The 17621-nt window shown below is 36.3% G+C and overlaps 1 protein-coding gene across 3 annotated transcripts in view; it reads left to right on the forward strand.

Annotated features, from left to right (window-relative positions):
* Positions 1–545: 545 nt before the first annotated feature.
* The window catches only part of LOC129733212 (coiled-coil domain-containing protein 174), a 111311-nt gene continuing 94235 nt past the window's right edge, over positions 546–17621 (forward strand). For 2 of the 3 annotated variants that reach the window (XM_055694875.1, XM_055694876.1), the window contains exons 1-3: positions 552–708; positions 782–1215; positions 1275–1576. In XM_055694875.1, the coding sequence (XP_055550850.1) occupies positions 667–708; positions 782–1215; positions 1275–1576 (778 nt within the window). In that variant the 5' untranslated portion in view covers positions 552–666. Of the gene's footprint in view, positions 709–781; positions 1216–1274; positions 1577–17621 lie in introns of all 3 variants that reach the window. The other variant, XM_055694874.1, reaches the window with a different exon arrangement.

A 17621-nucleotide genomic window follows, 5' to 3' on the forward strand; every position in this document is an offset into this window, starting at 1 on the left:
GTTTAGCTACTCATGGATTTCTGATTTTTATATATCAAATAAAAGAGTGTATTTTTTGAGCAGAACGTGATTTTATAGAAATTTTATATCATTTTCCTTCGATTATTAAATGAAAGATAAAAATCGCTGCAAATCGCTACAATTACAGTTGGTATATTTGCGAACTGTCATTGTAGCGATTTTATTTCGTGATTAAATTTCGTGATTTAATAAAAATTGAAGGATAACGATAGAATTTTTTTGAAAGTCACGTTTTGCTTAGGAAATGAAGCTCATTCAGATGACACAAAAACTGATATAGCTAAACAACCCAATTGTTATGTAATACAGTAGCATTCCGCTATATTCGATTCTGATTTCGAATTTCTGTTTATTCAGCACAGCACAGACCACGAAGCGAACTCTTAGCATAGGACAATCGCAAGGTCGCGTAATTTTTTTTTTTTCAAACATTATTATACATCTCACGCATGCAATATTTTCTTGTTACCTTAGCTGGTTTCGGCTACTCAGAATGTGAGTAATTCTTTTCTGAGCGTGTTTAGTGACAAGCAGTCATATGTTTTTGATGCCTGTTTATTTGACTTGAGTTTGAAATAAACTTATACAGCAGTTGTTTCCAAACGATTTTAGCTAAATGGGCGTAATTATAAAAATTCACATGCAATGAACGATCCCAATAAAAAAATAGATATAGACAAATCGTCGGTAAGTATAGCTCTCTGCGATTATTTTTTCTAACAATCTGATTTGCTAATCGAAACTATTGTATCTTCAACAGCTGCTAAGTTTAAAAGCGGAATTGCTCCGCAAGCAGGAGGAAGTTAGCCGTGCTAAAGCGTTCAACTCAATTGATGATTTCGTTCCAAAGAGAGTCCCCAAAGTTGAAAACCCTGACAATGGGCCCAGAAAAAGCCAAGACGTACAATCGTCATCTAAAACCGAAAAATTAGCAATCGAGCTAGAAGACTCAGCTACACTAGAGCGTTCGAAAAAGGCTCTCGTAGCCAAGGCTCGATACTATGATAAGATGGTAGCATCTGGTGGTTCCTTGAACAGCGACGAAAACTGTCTGGTAATGTTTAACCGGAAGAAACAAACAGGGAAGCCATCCACTGAACAGAAATATATGAGCAGCAGTTCAGATGATGATTCGGAATTGAACAATTCATTTGAAAAGCAAGACAAACACAAAAGAGATTCTGAAAATGATTGGTATATATATTGATTAAACTTTTTAACACAATTGATTTCACCAGTTTATATTTTGACAGGGTTGAGTTTGTCGATTTCTTGGGTCGAAGCCGTCGTTGCCGGAAAGAAGAGTTGGAAGACTGCCTGAACAAAGATAGGGAATTGGCTCGAGCGACAAGCCCGCGAGAAGGACAACGAGCACGAATTGAAGAAGCGCACTTTAGTGGTGACGATAATGAAACGATAGGGCCTGTTCCCTCTATGGCAATTACAGAGGATACTATAGGAGAACGGTTTCGGGCAATGAGGGACCAATGGGCCAAACAAGATGAAGAAAATCTTGAAAAGGATGCAGTAACCTACCAAGACGTGTTGTACGATGGTGAGTTTTTAACTTTATTTCTTCTGTTAGTCATAAGTACCGTGACTGCGGGTAATTCCGCGCAGCACATTTTTTGCGAACTCATTTTAAAAAACTGTTTTTCAACAGTAAATTTCACTAAAACACAATTAATTTGTGTACTTTACCGGCTTTACCTTGTGCATAGCATAGCCTGCTATAATAGTACAGAAATTAGGTATGTTTAAGCAAAATTTACTGTTACCATGATAAACAATGGATGTTCTTGGTAGGTATTTAATTTCATCGTAAGAACATGTAGATTAAAGCAAAGCTTTTACTGTCTATTAGAGTTTCTATATTGCGTTTTGGTGTTATGATTTTGTGTTTAAATCGCATATCGAGATGTCTAATTTGGATGCTGGTTCGTGGTAGAAAATGTTCACATTAGACAACTGCTAGCCAAACCATCACCCTTGTATCAACATTTTCAGTACAAATGTATGCGTCTGTCATTCACGAGTAATATAACTAAGGTTCTGATAAGGTTTTCTTATTAAGTTCCACGTATGTCTCGTCGTTGCTACTGCTCGCTATACGTCTAAGTTCGGCCTTTTAGCCACATCGCATCGATTTTTGCTTCGTAAAAGTGTTCTGGATTTTAGCGTACGATTTCAAGTTTACCGGTATCTATAGTGCATTATTTGTGCATAATGGCATTACGTTTTCTATTGGAAAACATTCCCGACTACGGACATTTTTACAATTACAGATATGTACGCAAAGAGAAAGGCAATAAATACGGCAACTCTTTAACTAACAGTTCACTATAGATAATTAATACTGGCAACTAGAGACACAATACAATAAAACTTCAAAATTTGTAGAAATTTTTCTTTTCGGGTTTCACGTGTTTTGCTGTTTTTTTTTTTTTAATAAAATGCATCCCTTCTGACCCTCCCAGCTGGTCTCGAGGTACGATGCTGGCCTAACAAGCCAGTCGTCGTTGGTTCAAGTCTCGGCTCGGGAGAGACTGTTAGTGTCAGTAGGATCGTAGCACTAGCCACGAATTGTCCTGTACAGTACACTTAACAGTTGCCTGCGAAGTCTGTGTATAATAAACAGAAGGTCGAGTTCCGATTCGGAATGTAGCAGCACAGCACCAAGGCGGCATCCATAAATTACGTAACGCTCTTGGGGGGGGGAGTATGCTTGGGCGTTACGATTTGTTACACAGGGGAGGGGGGAGGTGAGTTCAGCGTTACGTAACGAAAAATCTCTGGAGAGACTCTCAAAAACGAGCATTTTTATCAAGGAAATCCTTCTGCAGCGTTACGTAATTTTTATGGGGGGGAAGGTGTTGGCGTTACGTTTCGTTACATATGGGGGGTGGGGGTCCAAAAATTGGGTTTTTTTGCGTTACGTAATTTATGGATGTCGCCCAAGGCTTTGTTTTACTTTTGCATCACTTTTGCCCTGTTATTTATTTTTATCACACACTACACATTATTGGCAATATCACTTTAATCTCATATAAAAATATCCATAACGCAGTTCATATTATCGATGATGCTCTTCTCGTTTCTGAGCTGTAGAATATCCGAATGTTATTCAATGTGGGTGTTATCAGAATGAGGATGATGCCTAATAAAAATTGCGGACCGGCTACTTCCGATTTCTCCAATACAGCCTAAAGGGTCAAATACCATTCAATTCAGGTATCTTCGGATGCTCAGAGGCCGGCATCAACTGTAGATGTCATTTTGAGTTTCAAGATGGTGGCTTCCGGTAAAATAGCCTAAAATAGTCACATTCCATCCAATATAAGTATTTCCGGAATCCGGATGATGCTTAGAAGCCAGAAGTCGACTCCAGATTTCAGCCGTTTTAAATTCTAAGATGGCCGAAAGGTCAACATCAGACACCAGATGCCTTTGTAAAATCCACGATGGCGACATTCAGTTGCTGAAAATAATCAAATTTAGAGTACGAAACAATCACATATACATATTTCTGAAGCCGAGATGATACTCAGAGGGAAAATTCAGTGCGAATGCTGGAAAATAGAACACATGCTAGAAATTTAGAAATGGTTTGGTTTTTACTACGCTTCGAACCCATGACCACTAGGGTGGGACAAAAAATAAATTCTAGCTCCCATGCACTTTTCGTGTTCCTTATGGGTCTTACAACAATCGTGTAACTTTTCAGAGCAATCGTTGGAACTATAGTTTTGCGCCCGATTTTTTAAGTTTTCATACGATTTTATATGGGAAAATCCATTTTTTCAAAATTTATTTTCTAGAGCTGTCTAGTAGGCTCCTGAAAATATATCGATACATGATATTTGTATGAAATCTTCCTGGGATAAACTCTTCTGAAGACCGTAAGGTGCTAAGATGCTTGTAGAAAAAGTTATTAGTAAATCAATAGAATGAAAACTCAAATCAAATCCGGATTTGGCAGAAAATCTTATATTCATAGGAACAAATTTTATGCCAATGAGAGTAGATTTCAAGAGTGTTTTTTTTATTTGATAGTAGTACATTCACACGGCTCGAAGTTTTGAGTGTGTTTTGAAATAGAATACTTCTCTCAGGAAGTTCGGCTACATAGGGATGAGAAATGAAAATCTAAAACCAAAAAAAGTGGAAAATATGTCCAATTTCAAATGCTAATAAATCGGTTAGTATTCGATGGATTTCCTTCGTTCTTGTAGCAATAGATTGGAAAATCTAAGATTCTTCCCAAATGAAGATAATTGTAATTTTATTATTCAAACTATTGTACTATTGAAAATATTCAAGCCTTGTCAAAACGAAAAATTCGACCTCTAATTGGTCGTTATATGATTGCTTCCCAAGCACGGTCGACAGAATCATGTACCTTGCAATTCAAAATATGCTACTTGGTCTACATAAGAGCCTGTTTCAGCCGAAGCCGCTCATAATAGTTCTAGACAGCGACAACAGCAGTCATCCCTAGTAACAGCAGTAGCAATGCAATGGATACCAGCGATAGCGGATATCGGCCACAGCTGTGGCATAGGTGGCAATGGTAGCGTATAGAGGCCACAACTGTGGCATGACTACGGATAGCGTAGCAGTTGCAGCGGGTATATCTGATCATGAAGCATTTATGCAATAATTGAATGAAAATTGCAATTACAGCGATCGGCCTTTTTCAAGGCTACAAAATGTTTTCGGAAGAGCATAATGATTGGTTATTAATAAACTGCAACTTAGGTTTGATGCTGCGGCAAATGCATAGCAATGTGATGTTTATTACGATTTGTTGATTCTGTGCTTAACAAGCGGTATACACGAAACAAATCCGATTTCAAACAGAAAAGTTCGGCACGTTCTGCTCACGATGCTGAGTCTGTTTTAGAAAATTCACAATACCTTATTAACAAGGATGTAACGTCTTGAAGAAGACGGTTATAGTTTGACATCAGAGCAGAATTTCGCCTCTCATACTCATGTCTTCCATCGGCAATATCAAACACGCAACAATCTGCTTCCATGCGACTCGGGGACGGGAACATTTTTTTCTTCCAAGCCAAGTCTTGATGAGGGCTCAATCCGTCCGGCGCGACAGAATGTCCACAAGCAATCATTTTTGTACATCCGTGTTACGAAACTGAGAAAATCTGTAGGAACTGAAAATGAAGACGGGGCCAGACTGAATGAGATGTATTTTTCGTACATTAGTATTACGACACACGAAATAAAATTTTACGAACGTTGTAGAATGGTATAACTGGAAATAATTAAGTCACACCCAGGGCCGGATTCAGACGCTCTGGAGCCCGGGGCAAATTAATTTGTTCGTGAGGCCCTCTTTTTTAAGAGATTTCGAGGTATCGTTCTGGAAGGTGACGAGCAAAAAAAAAAGGTCGCCCTAGGACTAGGGGGGGCCCTTCAATCGGGAGGCCCGGGGCATTTGCCCCCCTCAAATCCGGGCCTGGTCACACCTATTTTTCCAGTTATACCATTCCGCAACGTTTGAAAAATTTATTATGTCAAAATTTCTTATGTGAAGCATTTATGCAATAATTGAAAGAAAATTTGCAATTGCAGCAATCGGCTTTTTTCAAAGCTACTAAATGTATTTGGAAAAGCATAATGAATGGTAATTTATAAACTGCAACTGAGGTTTGATGCTGCTGCAAATGCACAGTAGTGTGATGTTTATTACGATTTGTTGATACTGTGCTTAACAAGCGGTATATACACTCAAATTATTTTTCACTTCAATGTTACGTGAAAAAGTATGTGGATATTTTCCACTTTTATTTTTAGTTGATGCTACGTGATTGTCTTTTAAGTTCATCATGAACTAGTGAAATGAATTATCTTATGACGCTTACTAATTTGACATATGCATTCCAAGTGAGTTTCACGTAAGATTCATCTACAAATAAAATGAAAAGTACTTGATTATCGGATAGATACTGCGTTCTACTCAACGTAGTTTTCAAATGGAGTTTCTGTAACACATAAGTGATAAGGAAAGGTTTTTAAAAGCGATATGAATATTTTACATGGTTAATCGGATGAAGTATAGAACCTTTATACATTTTTGTTTTTATTAATTGGAAAAGTACGAATGAAGTGGCGGAAGACTTTTCGTGTTATCTAACTCACCACGTAACGTTAATCTATACATACCTACATCCTAAGTCTATAGTGGCACAGAATAATAAATCTTTTACTTTTAAACCTTCTAATTTTTTTCTGATATTTTAACAACATGTCTATTTACTTAACTATATATCACTGAATGCGTTTTTTGCACGGAAAAACATTTTTTTCCAGAAAGCTCATCTTTAATTACTCTATCAATAATGACAATGGAAAATGGGGGCCTGGTGAAAAAATCTGCCTGAATAATTTCGACTATTTCTGTACTGCCGGTACACTCGTTTGCTTGATAGTGCTTTTGATAACTACCCGTATTCCAAACTTGCAAAATGAAATGATATTTTTCTTCCAACAAACGTACTTCCATAATTTCATATAACATAACAGTTTCCAAAGAAAAATCTGCAATAAATTGACCAGCCTTATAGTCAACGTTTTTGTACACAACAGAACTGGATAGTTGTACTTGAAAACTAGAGGCAATATTCAAAGGTTGAACTAACTTAAAGAAATAGTTTTTTAATCTGAGGTCTGCTAAACGGAAGTGACTAGGTTCAGCAGATCTAAAAAATGTTTTATTGAAAAAGTCGTTAGTGAACTGTAGATACGATATAACACATAAAGTGTAACATATATTTTTCCTACAACTCATCACATGTGCGTACTGCTTAAAACCTTTGTGTTTGGCCTCATTTCGGAAGCACATCATATCGTAAACGGGTCCTGAAGATAAAATTGTGCTTGGGTAGTGTATTAAGAAATGATGTTTTGGAGTAAGATTTTTTTTGAAATTATTCTTGTACATGGTGTGATGGATGCTAATTAACTGTCTTAATTCATCGATATTCTGTTCCGTAAAGGATCGGCTTAAACATAGATCAACTAGTTTTATCAGTTCGATAGCATAATTCCATACTTCGTCATTAAGTGGAATATACTGACCAATCAAAAAGGTAAAGTTTTGACAAAAAACTCGCATCTCGCTTGAAGTCATTCTCAACGTAACAGTTTTCCGTCTTTCTTTGCTAATAAAAGATTCCGAAATTTCAGGCATTCGGGACAGCTCATTATCTAATAATATGTTTCCAACTTCTTTCCGGCGAGAATTTAAATCTTTTAGGGTAAACAATTTTTTAGTATAAATGAAGTAGTTTAAAATTTCTAAAAATCCGTATTTGCACACTCCAGTGCTGAATAAGTCGTGCATTGCATCGACGCTTCTATTTTCCGTTACATGAAAAGATGGCAAATCATTAAATATTGAATATCCTGTGATCCCAGTTTCGCTTAGTGAATTAGTTTCTAAGTCCTCTCTGTAATCTAATTTTCTACGAATACAGTCTGCATGTTCGCTAACATTTGTTTGGAGAAGTTGTCTGGGTCTTCTACAAAAACGACAGTAGAATGCAGCATTGAATCCAGTTGAAAACGAAAACATTGAGTGAATCCCTAGATTATCTCCTTGTAATAAACATAACACAAATTTGACTATTACGCTTTTTCCATTAATCACAAGTTCTATGCCTTTAAGTTCAATATCTGTAAATGCTTTTAGAATGGATGCTACAAGGTTATTGATTCCAACATCCTTTATGTCCACTTTTTTAAGCATTCCTGCGACGAATATATTTTTTAATTTAGAAGCATACTCAGTTGGAATCGTCGGAAAATTATAGTAAACTGCACATACCGAATGACGATTGCTATGTGAGCTTTGAGAATCGTTGACCTCGAATTCGTCTGTATAAAGCCACAATGGGATAACAATATCAGTGGGATATTTTTCTTTTATGCGACGCCAGGTAGACCCGTTAACAAAATTAGTGATTAACGATGAAGCTTCTAACTTAGCTTGATTTGCTATGGTTTGTTCAAAAATATTATCGCATTCAAAAAAAGCTTTAATCTGATTTGAGATTGGCATAAGAACTAGACAGTTTTTGGAAATTTCATCAATTTCTATTTCTTGGAACTCAGAAATTGTTTTCTTAGATTTTTCAATTGTTATAACTGATGGTGATGGTAAACCTGTAGTTAATCTAATATATTTGAACAACTTATAGTCTGAATTTATGGCTTTGAATGGTTCTTTAATTGTTTGCAATGTGTTTTTGAACAAAAAATTGTTTTCTGCGTCTGGTGGAGCTACACCTAAGGTTTCAATGTAAGTCGATACGCTCCCTAACATCTTAGTTACTTCATTCTGAATAGTATATACATCTCTTCTATTAAAATTACTTCTAGCGTGAAGCCATAACGTCAAACTAAGTGCTGACTTATTAATATTATTCCTATCATTTGGCTCAGACCTATCGACCAATAAAGCTAAGTTATTGACATTGTTATAGCAGTCTAGTGAACTACTTGATTTGTCTAAGTTTGTATCAAGTTTCGTTTTTTTACATAGGTATGATATCCTCTGCAGTGTTATTTGAAAGTAAATTGGAGTTTGTGATATTGAAAATAGCCGGAATTATTTTTTGATGAGTGAGTATATGCTTCTTGAATGGGAAAAAATTTGAAAATATTTGACCACATTTTGGCACAGTACATATATAGTTGAAAGCAGTAGGCACCAAATGATGATTTTTTAGATGATCAAGATATTCGAGAGCGGCACAGAATGATCTGCTACAATCCTTCAACATGCAGCCAAACATGTTATGTGTCTTTTTGGTTCACGGCCGAATTCAAAAAACTTCTTATCTTATTTATGCTCGCGTAAGACTCGCGCTGAGGAATATCGTAGACGACACCGCTCAAAAAATGCCACACAAGCTTCGATACCTTTGAAAATGGTAGATTGAATGCAGCTGTTAACTTTATTAGTACATCCGTTGCTCTTACTGCTGAAGGAAGTTTGTATCGTAGAACGTCAAAGACAACAAAATATTTCCCGCCGAGGTTGTTCACTCCAGTTCGCAAAAATACTAGCTTGGGGACTAACGGCAAGTTGCGTTCCTTGTATCCTGAATTCACACTCTCGATTTTCTCGTTAATTTCTTCATCCTGAGCAAATATTATTGTATCGTTTTGTGCCACAGTTATTGTAGGTTTATACCTTGCTCCAGCCGAGATAGGTTGTAATACGGTGTTTAACAAAAGCAATAAAGTAGTAATCCTGGTATCTGAAAACATACAAATTAAAAATCAGAAATAATAGAATTTACATACTATAATACAATCTGTACTGAATCGGTTTCCGAGTAAAATACAACTAACTTTGTTAGATTATACCATTTTTGCATAATTCAACTAATCAAATGCTGGTTGATTTTTTTTCGCTTACAAATCTTCTCCAGCTTTGTGAAGTAGAACTTAAACTTCAACTTCATTTAGTCTTTAATAAAACAAACTCAGGTAAATTAAAAGCTCAATTTTCATCTAACAAAAAAGCAGCAGAACAATAGTTTTTTTTTTTTCAAGACTTTAGTTTCCCAGTTGAAAATGCCTTTCTACGCATGCAAACACCACATTATTTACTTGTGTTTAAAGATCTACCCGCCGACTCAAAATTACAGTTTATCTACTCATTTTTCTAATATACCTATATATTGTCTACTTCTGCCGCACCTGCTTATATATAAAAAATATATATACCACTGCTTCTGCCGCACCTGATTAAACTTGTGTATCACGGCCTCTGAAACAGTAAATAAACAAGTTGTGTGGTGAGACTGCAAATTTACGTTACAACTGAAAACTGATAAGCTTTTTATCAGCGTTTTGGTGATTTTATCATTCAACAAGGATCCTGGTTGTATTGATACCTTCGGAGTGAATCACACTAAATGCTGACAGAATCCGACACTCGAAAAGTGGATTTTTTGCTGAAACTATTCGCCGATGAGCAAACCATACGCCGAAGTTCACTACTCAATAGTATACAGTATAATAATATCATGTATAAACCGGGTCGGATGCTATCCGGTGGGCATCAGAGTGAGCTGCTTCTTCCAGACGTAACTACATACATCGAGGAAGTTTTAGTTCTGGCCGGCTAAAATAGCTGTGCGATTTTACCGATTCGTGTTTTGGCGGAGCCATGGGTTTTGAGATGTTTTGCTTCCTTAATCTAATACAAGAGGCTCATAGTGTTTGTCGTTTTTTATCTGTGTCATATTTTGCAGTGACAAAAACATATTCGAACGGAAACAGCAACTTCTACGGAACGTTAGAGTCTATTATGAAAAACTCTAGTTAAAGCATATCACGCAAGCTGACTGGATCACATGTGGCATAGAAACCGATGAGGAGTTTAAATATTTTAAAAATCAACCTAAATCCCTCTCAGAAAACGTATACCTTCGTAATACTAGTTTACGCATACTACTAAATCATTGGACAAAAGCTTATCCAATACTAAAAGAAATAATTTGCATTTCATACAATTCTATATCGAGGCAAAGCATTTTTATTTTATTTGAGCTACAGATCGATTACGATTCCATACGGTATTCATTAATGACTAGCTGTCGTCTCAATATCTGAAAACTCAGAGTTTATTTCATGCAGGGGTACTGGCAATATCTCCAAAACCAGCTAACCGACAACAACCAAATGCGACAGTAATGTATAGGAATCTAATATCTTACATTTCGCGTTTTTCGACCTCAAATTGGTTCAGTTAACTCGAGTTAATTTATGCACAAACTTGGGGTGCTGGTGTTACTCCCAAGGGGTGCCGGTTTCACCCACACTGGTTGCTCATTGTCGTTTTTATGTTAGTTCACAAACTTCACAATTTCTTGTGAAATAGCAGTATCAACGTACTGACAGCCTTCATATTTTGTTGATTGAAAGCAATCTGGGCAATGATTTTGGAAAGAAAAGTTCTACTAAAGAATCATTTTCCTTAGGAGGCTGGGCTTACCCCCGGTACCACGGATAATATTTTTTCAGTGGAAAGCTAGGCAAAATCTCAATTATAATCCAACCATATTATACACATCCAATTGTAGCCGAAAAAAAAACTACATAAAACCGTTGGGATCATGCGAGTTGCGAATTTCGGCAATTATTCATCTCTGGTTGATCGCGATACTTTTAATTATTAAAACATACCTTCACTGGAACTGTTGAGTTGTTTCATCAACTCCGGTGCTGATGCGTCTGCAGATTTAGAATTAAAATAGGGTAATAATTTCTGGTTAATCGTCTTCAGCTTGTCCAATCCGTTAGAAGTACTGCTGTAGTGATTCTCAAAATCTAGATCAATCTAAAAATATTTCTGGTATATTTCTCCTAATACAATGATATTTAACAGGTTCTACTTACTAATTGATATCCAAAGTTATTTTTATAATGCGGAAAATCCGCAAGCAATTTGAACCACGCTTTGCAATTTCCTAGAAATTTTTGACGGTAGGTAAAGCTTGCAGCCCATCTATCCAATACAGAAGTCCAAGGTGCGTCTTTTAACATGAGCCATTCTGTTGCCTCATTTATAACTGGCTCAATAATTGAATCGGAATTTGATTTTAATTTTTTGGCATGTTGATCTTCTTTCAAACTTCGCCGCTTCTCGCTCTGGCGTAAGTTGCCTATTTTATTGGCGATTTTGCCAGCATGGTTTTTTCGATCTCCTCCACGCGGAATGTAGTAGTTTTCCTAAACACATTTCTTTTTTTAAGTACATCCATTATATTTTTTAGATTTATACTTACTTGTTTTTCGCAGGGAAATAATGCAACTACAGATAGGCTGTAGTTTTGTAAATCATCGGTGGTTAATTTTTTATTTAATCCGAGATGGTATTTCGCGATTATTCCTGCTAATTCTAATTGCTTAGTATCGGAGAGTTCACCAGCTTCTGCGCGAACCACAATTTCCTTCCCGGTTTCAGTTGTTTTAAGTAACTTCAAAAGGAACTGCGGGCTGAATGCAGGTTTGTATTTTGCGTTTTCGATATCAGGTACCTGTTTTTTTGGATCTAGGGTACAAGAAATTATAGGTTGCGCTTCGTACGCAAATCTTTCGTCTTTTTTGATGCCCAATTCCTCTAATTCTACTGATGCATTTCCTCCGGCTACCGTGTTTGATGTTCCAGGTTCACCACTGTTTATGAGCTGCAGTATGTTGAATTTCTGTGATCAGAAAGTTAGTTTAAGCTAATTGACCTTCTCCGTTGATAATTTAAAAATAAAAACTTACATTTTGCTTTCTCCAAGTGTTTATGATGTCGAAAATATTTTCGTAACACCAGTCTACTCCTGACGGCTCTAGAAACTTTTTAAATTCTTCCAAATCTAACGTTAGCAATTCGAATTACCCGAGCCCGCAATCTGTAGGGAAAAATAATAAATTGAATAAATTGAAAATGCTTTCAATTTTGAATGAAAATTACCATTGATTAAAATGTTAGTCAAATCCTCTGGGAGCGGCAAATTAGATAACAACTTTTCCGCCATTTTGATTGATTGATTTTCGCATAGGAAAATCACGTAGTTTTTTTAAGTTCATTCGATTGACAAGTTCACGAAGGTACACTCTGAAAATATAAAATCCATGGGACTCACACGTAGATTTCATTAATATCACATAGATCCTGAAAAATGACAGAAAATGTCAAAGTACAGGAATTTTCACGTAACTATGATATGAAAACTATTTTGAGTGTACGACACAAATCCGATTTCAAAATGACTGACACGCAAGCAGCCGGGTTATCTTTCTTGTAAAAGTATTCTACTTCAACCTTGCGGTCGTGGCTTTGCACACAACCCTCCTGTGATTTTTACGGTGCATTAGAAAGAAAAACAACATGGAACACGATTTGAAAAATAGTTTTTATTTTTAACCTTCTTCATCTCCGAGCTGGTCTCGAGGTACGATGCTGGCCTAACAAGCCAGTCGTCGTATGTTCGAGTCCCGGTTCGGGAGAGACTGTTAGTGTCAGTAGGATCGTAGCGCTAGCCCCGCAATTGTCCTGTACATTTAACAGTCGGCTGCGAAGTCTGTGTATAGTAAAACAAAAGGTCGAATTCCGATACGGAATGTATCACCAAGGCTTTGCTTTTTTTAATATAAGAACAATGCAAAACAAGTTTTGCTGCAAATTTGACCAGTTTTTCCAGAAGTTTTAATTTCTCACTTTTTGATTTCTTGGATTGAACAAATCGTTGTTCTTATATTATCAAACATATAAAACTGTGATTGGTTCTTTCATTAAAATGACACAATTTAAAAAAAACTGACATTTTTACTCCCAGACGCTGGACCGGACATCCGAAACGGAAGTATGCGGATCGTCAGTTTCAACTTTGCCGCGAATCTGGCGGGCTCATCAAAAGATTGAGTAATTCAACTTTTTTGAGCTCGATCGTTTTAATTGTTCGAACTTGAACACGATTCTTTTGAGATTTAATGAACTACCTCAATGCAAGGTGCAATTGTTTTTAACAAACAAAAATTGACTGATATCGGTAAAATAAAAAAAAACTGGAGACTATTCAATAATGCTTATTTCTTATATTTCGAATTTTTCTTTTGCTTTTTTTGTACCTAGTAACATTAAATATATGAGAAAATTGCGTGGTGGGGCAATGCAAACGCGTGGGGGGGGGGCTAAGCCCCCCCTAGCCCCCCGATAGATACGGGCCTGGTTCCAATATCAAATACTACAAGAAGCGTTCGAATTTAGTCGCCGAGAGAAGCGAGTGAATTGATATTGCATACATAATACGTGTTTCTATGAATAACTATTGAATTATTGACAAAAAAATTGGAATTAACCAGACTGTGTTTCATTGTAATGCATCTAAGAATGCTCAAATTGGTTTAGCTGTTGTTGAGTAAATTTGCCTAGTTTATTAAGTACAAATATGCACACACGTACGCGAATCTACACAAATGCATTTACTTTTATTTCTCGACTGGTGTGTGTACTTAACGAGCTTACAATAATAAAGTTACGTTTGAAGGTAAGACAAAACAATTTCTATCTAACACATTACGCATAAACACAATCAGAAATATATATACCTACGATGGTACCACAACAAATCACCATAAAACAGCATTGTCACAAACAGCATCATTCTCATTACAATTGGCAGGCTTTCCTCTTGGGATTATCCGAATCGCAGCACAATTCTCAAACCAGTTGCTGTGATAGTTGGATTGCATGGTCTGGTTAATTTCCGTTCCACACATGTCAACTGGGGCACGCTAAGAACTATGATGCTTCAGCCAGTAAATCGGGGTACGTGAAGTCTGCAGTTACAAATTACCCTAAAACAATTATAGAGCGGCCAAACTCGACGATTGCACCAAGTCCAATTGCACGGTTTCCATTCTACCCTGTTGAATAATACATTTGTTTGCCGTCTGTCCGATTACGCTGTAGCTTATGGTCCGGGAATAATTATTCATAAACATGGAATCATAACCGACTGCGATGAGCTTATCGAATTCATCGTTCTGAGAGCAAGGCATGTCACAGGTATGGGAATTATTTCGGTCCAGGACGTGCTTCATGTCGGACGTGGCCTATGAATGGGTCATCTCCTTTGGGCTCACGAAAATCGGTATAGCCTATACAGCTAGCTAGTGTGCAAAAAAACAACAGTAGTATAGGGAAGGTTTCAATGAAATCTGAAGATCTAAGATCATTTTTTAAGAATCTAACTTATACTGTAAACTAGTATTATAATATTAAATAATAGAACGACTTTAAAGCTATCTCGAAATAAAAAATTTAAACCTGTTCACGCAACTGAACTTGCTAACATTGCGTGAAATTCCCATATGTTGCACTCTTCACAGAGCTCACGCTACACGATTAATCGCAAATATGCAAAAATTGGCTCAAAGGTATCGAAAATATGGGAATACTTATTTTTATACTAGTGCAAACAGCTTATAACCCTTCGAAGCGTATATAAACTACTTTAAATTTGAGTTTGTGCACTTTGAGAAAATTTTGTGAAGTTGCAGTCGTGTAGTTTGTTCACCGTGTAAATACGAGGGATGTGATGATCGCTGACAGCGCTGTCTTGATTTGGATAGGATGCGTGTGAATATACGTGTGAATGGATGAGTGGAGTTGGAGAATGATGCGATTTACTGTGTACATACACACTGTTCGGCCGATCATCAAATCAATTCGCTGTGTCACACGCGGGGAAAGTAATTCTCAGGAGATATTAAACTAATAACAGCAGAGTTAGAAAAAAATGAAAAATATTGTATCTACATGGTTCGTTTTAACCAAAATTTTTAAGGCAATTGATGAAATCTAATACTAAGAACTCCTTTTAGTAACATTTGAAGACTGTAGAATTGGTTACACAATAAGTAAGATTATTTTGTTGGATAAAATCCGCATTTTATTTAAGGTACAGTAAGAAGATTCAGATAACGCAAATAACGAATAATTCAAATTCACGATTTTACGTCCTAGCGTAAAAGAGTTACAGTAAGTAACAGTAACGGTAACAGACTGTAGTAGGGTGTTTTTTAAACAGTTACATTTTTACTCGATTTTTTTACGACGTTTTTTTTAATAACGCGATTTTTTTACCTGCTGTTATGTCGTAGGTGAATTGCATGATTTTAGGCCAGAGCTGCTTAATGTCGCATTGTAATGGTCAAAACAATTCAAAATGTTCTAAGATTTTATTCATTCAACTAAGCTTCCCTCAAAACTTTGTTAAATTTATTGTTTTGACAATCACAGAAAAAGGTATAGACAAAAAAATGATTTTAAGGAGGGGTGTTCAACAAAAAACTCTATTTTGCCGTGTCCAACGTACAGATAGGACATCAGCAATTGTTTTTGTTTCAAATTTTTCCACAACTTTGCTGGAGGAAGCAATCTGGTATGCAGAAAATCAGAAAAAATATTAATTTTACCTGTTAGGTGGATTGATCGAAAAACCGAAAACGCCAAAAGTAAGGCCTTGTCCTACGAAACAATTTTGCTGAAGATATTGAGTACATAAAATCAACTTTTCACAGTCAAATCCAAAACGATCACGATTTTTCGAGTTCAGCAGACCACTGCACTGTGGGATTTTCAAATAATTATATCCACCAATTATAAATGTCTTGAAATATAACCCTTGGAATTTGTAAAAACTATTTTGGAAGTTATTTCATTAAAAGGCGGTTGAAAAACGTGCTTTACAATAAGTATTTCGTCGTTTCTATATCACTTTTTGTACTTTACGACCTTCAAAAGGGCATTACTCAAAAATGTACCGTACGATGATTTTGAAATTTTGACCAGAGATTCTGGACGTCATAACGAAACGAATGGTGTACTCAGATTCTTTGGAGCTTTTTTTTATAATAACGGTCTGTGGGAGCACCGTGGAGGGATTCGACGGTACTAGGCTAATAATAGAAATAAGTACCTGAAAAATGGAACACGGGGACGTTTTTTGGCCAAAGTCGATTTTATTTTTCAACATACTCTCCTTTTAGGTCGATACAGCGAGTCCATCGATTTTCTAACTTTTTGATACCGTCCGCAAAATACTTGATCGAAAGGTCTCCAAACTATACCTCAGTTTCAGCTATGAGATCCTCATTTGAACAAAAACGCTTACCGGTGAGCCAGGTTAGGGAACATACGGTGGCTGAGGACCCGATTGCGAGACATCGGAACATCTGCTGTGCAGTTGTGGTACATTATTTAAACGCAGATCAAGGTTTCCTGGCAGTGGCCAACGAGATTTGGTCTTTGAATCCGGGGAAGGTGATTGGCTTCATAAATCATATTTTACCTGACTGGGAGCGTGTCGGTGCATGTACTCGATCACTCAACAATAGTGGTCATTGTGTTTTGCAAGGGGACACGTATAGCAATAGGTAGGATATATTACAAAAGTTCACATCAATGGACAACGTAATTCTAACTCATGAACGAACAGACGCATTGTCGTGAGAGCAAGATCGCGCGAAATGACCTATGGTCGAATATCGACCATTTTTGATTTGAATGAAACTTTGCACACGTATTTGGCTTAGAAAACTGAGCATTTTTCATAGGTGAAGAGATTTTTTACACCCATGAGTTACATTTTAAAAGGGCGTATGCCTTTTGGCATAGGTTATATTCGAAGCATTGTAGCCCAGAAACCGTTGGTTGTATAGAAAAACTGTCCGAGAATGAGTTGTAGGGAATTAAAAATGCACCATAAAAAAATATACACTGTACAAAAAAAATTTTTTTGACCAAAAAAAATTAAAAATAAACATTAAATTTCAATTTAAAAAAAAAGTTGATTTTTTTTAATTTTTTTTTAAGAAACTTGACGTTAATACGCAACTTTTAAAAAAATGTCTAGGATGGAGAAATGAAAAATAATTTTTTTATGGTAGATTAATTTTTTTATAAAAATTCTAATTTAAACATTTTTCAAAATATTTGTATTCTGATGATTTTAAAAGACGCAGAGAGTCATTTTGAATCAAAAAGCTCTCGGTAGTAAACA

The sequence above is a fragment of the Wyeomyia smithii genome, chromosome 3 (genome assembly GCF_029784165.1).
Source record: "Wyeomyia smithii strain HCP4-BCI-WySm-NY-G18 chromosome 3, ASM2978416v1, whole genome shotgun sequence".
NCBI classification, from domain to species: Eukaryota; Metazoa; Arthropoda; class Insecta; order Diptera; family Culicidae; genus Wyeomyia; species Wyeomyia smithii.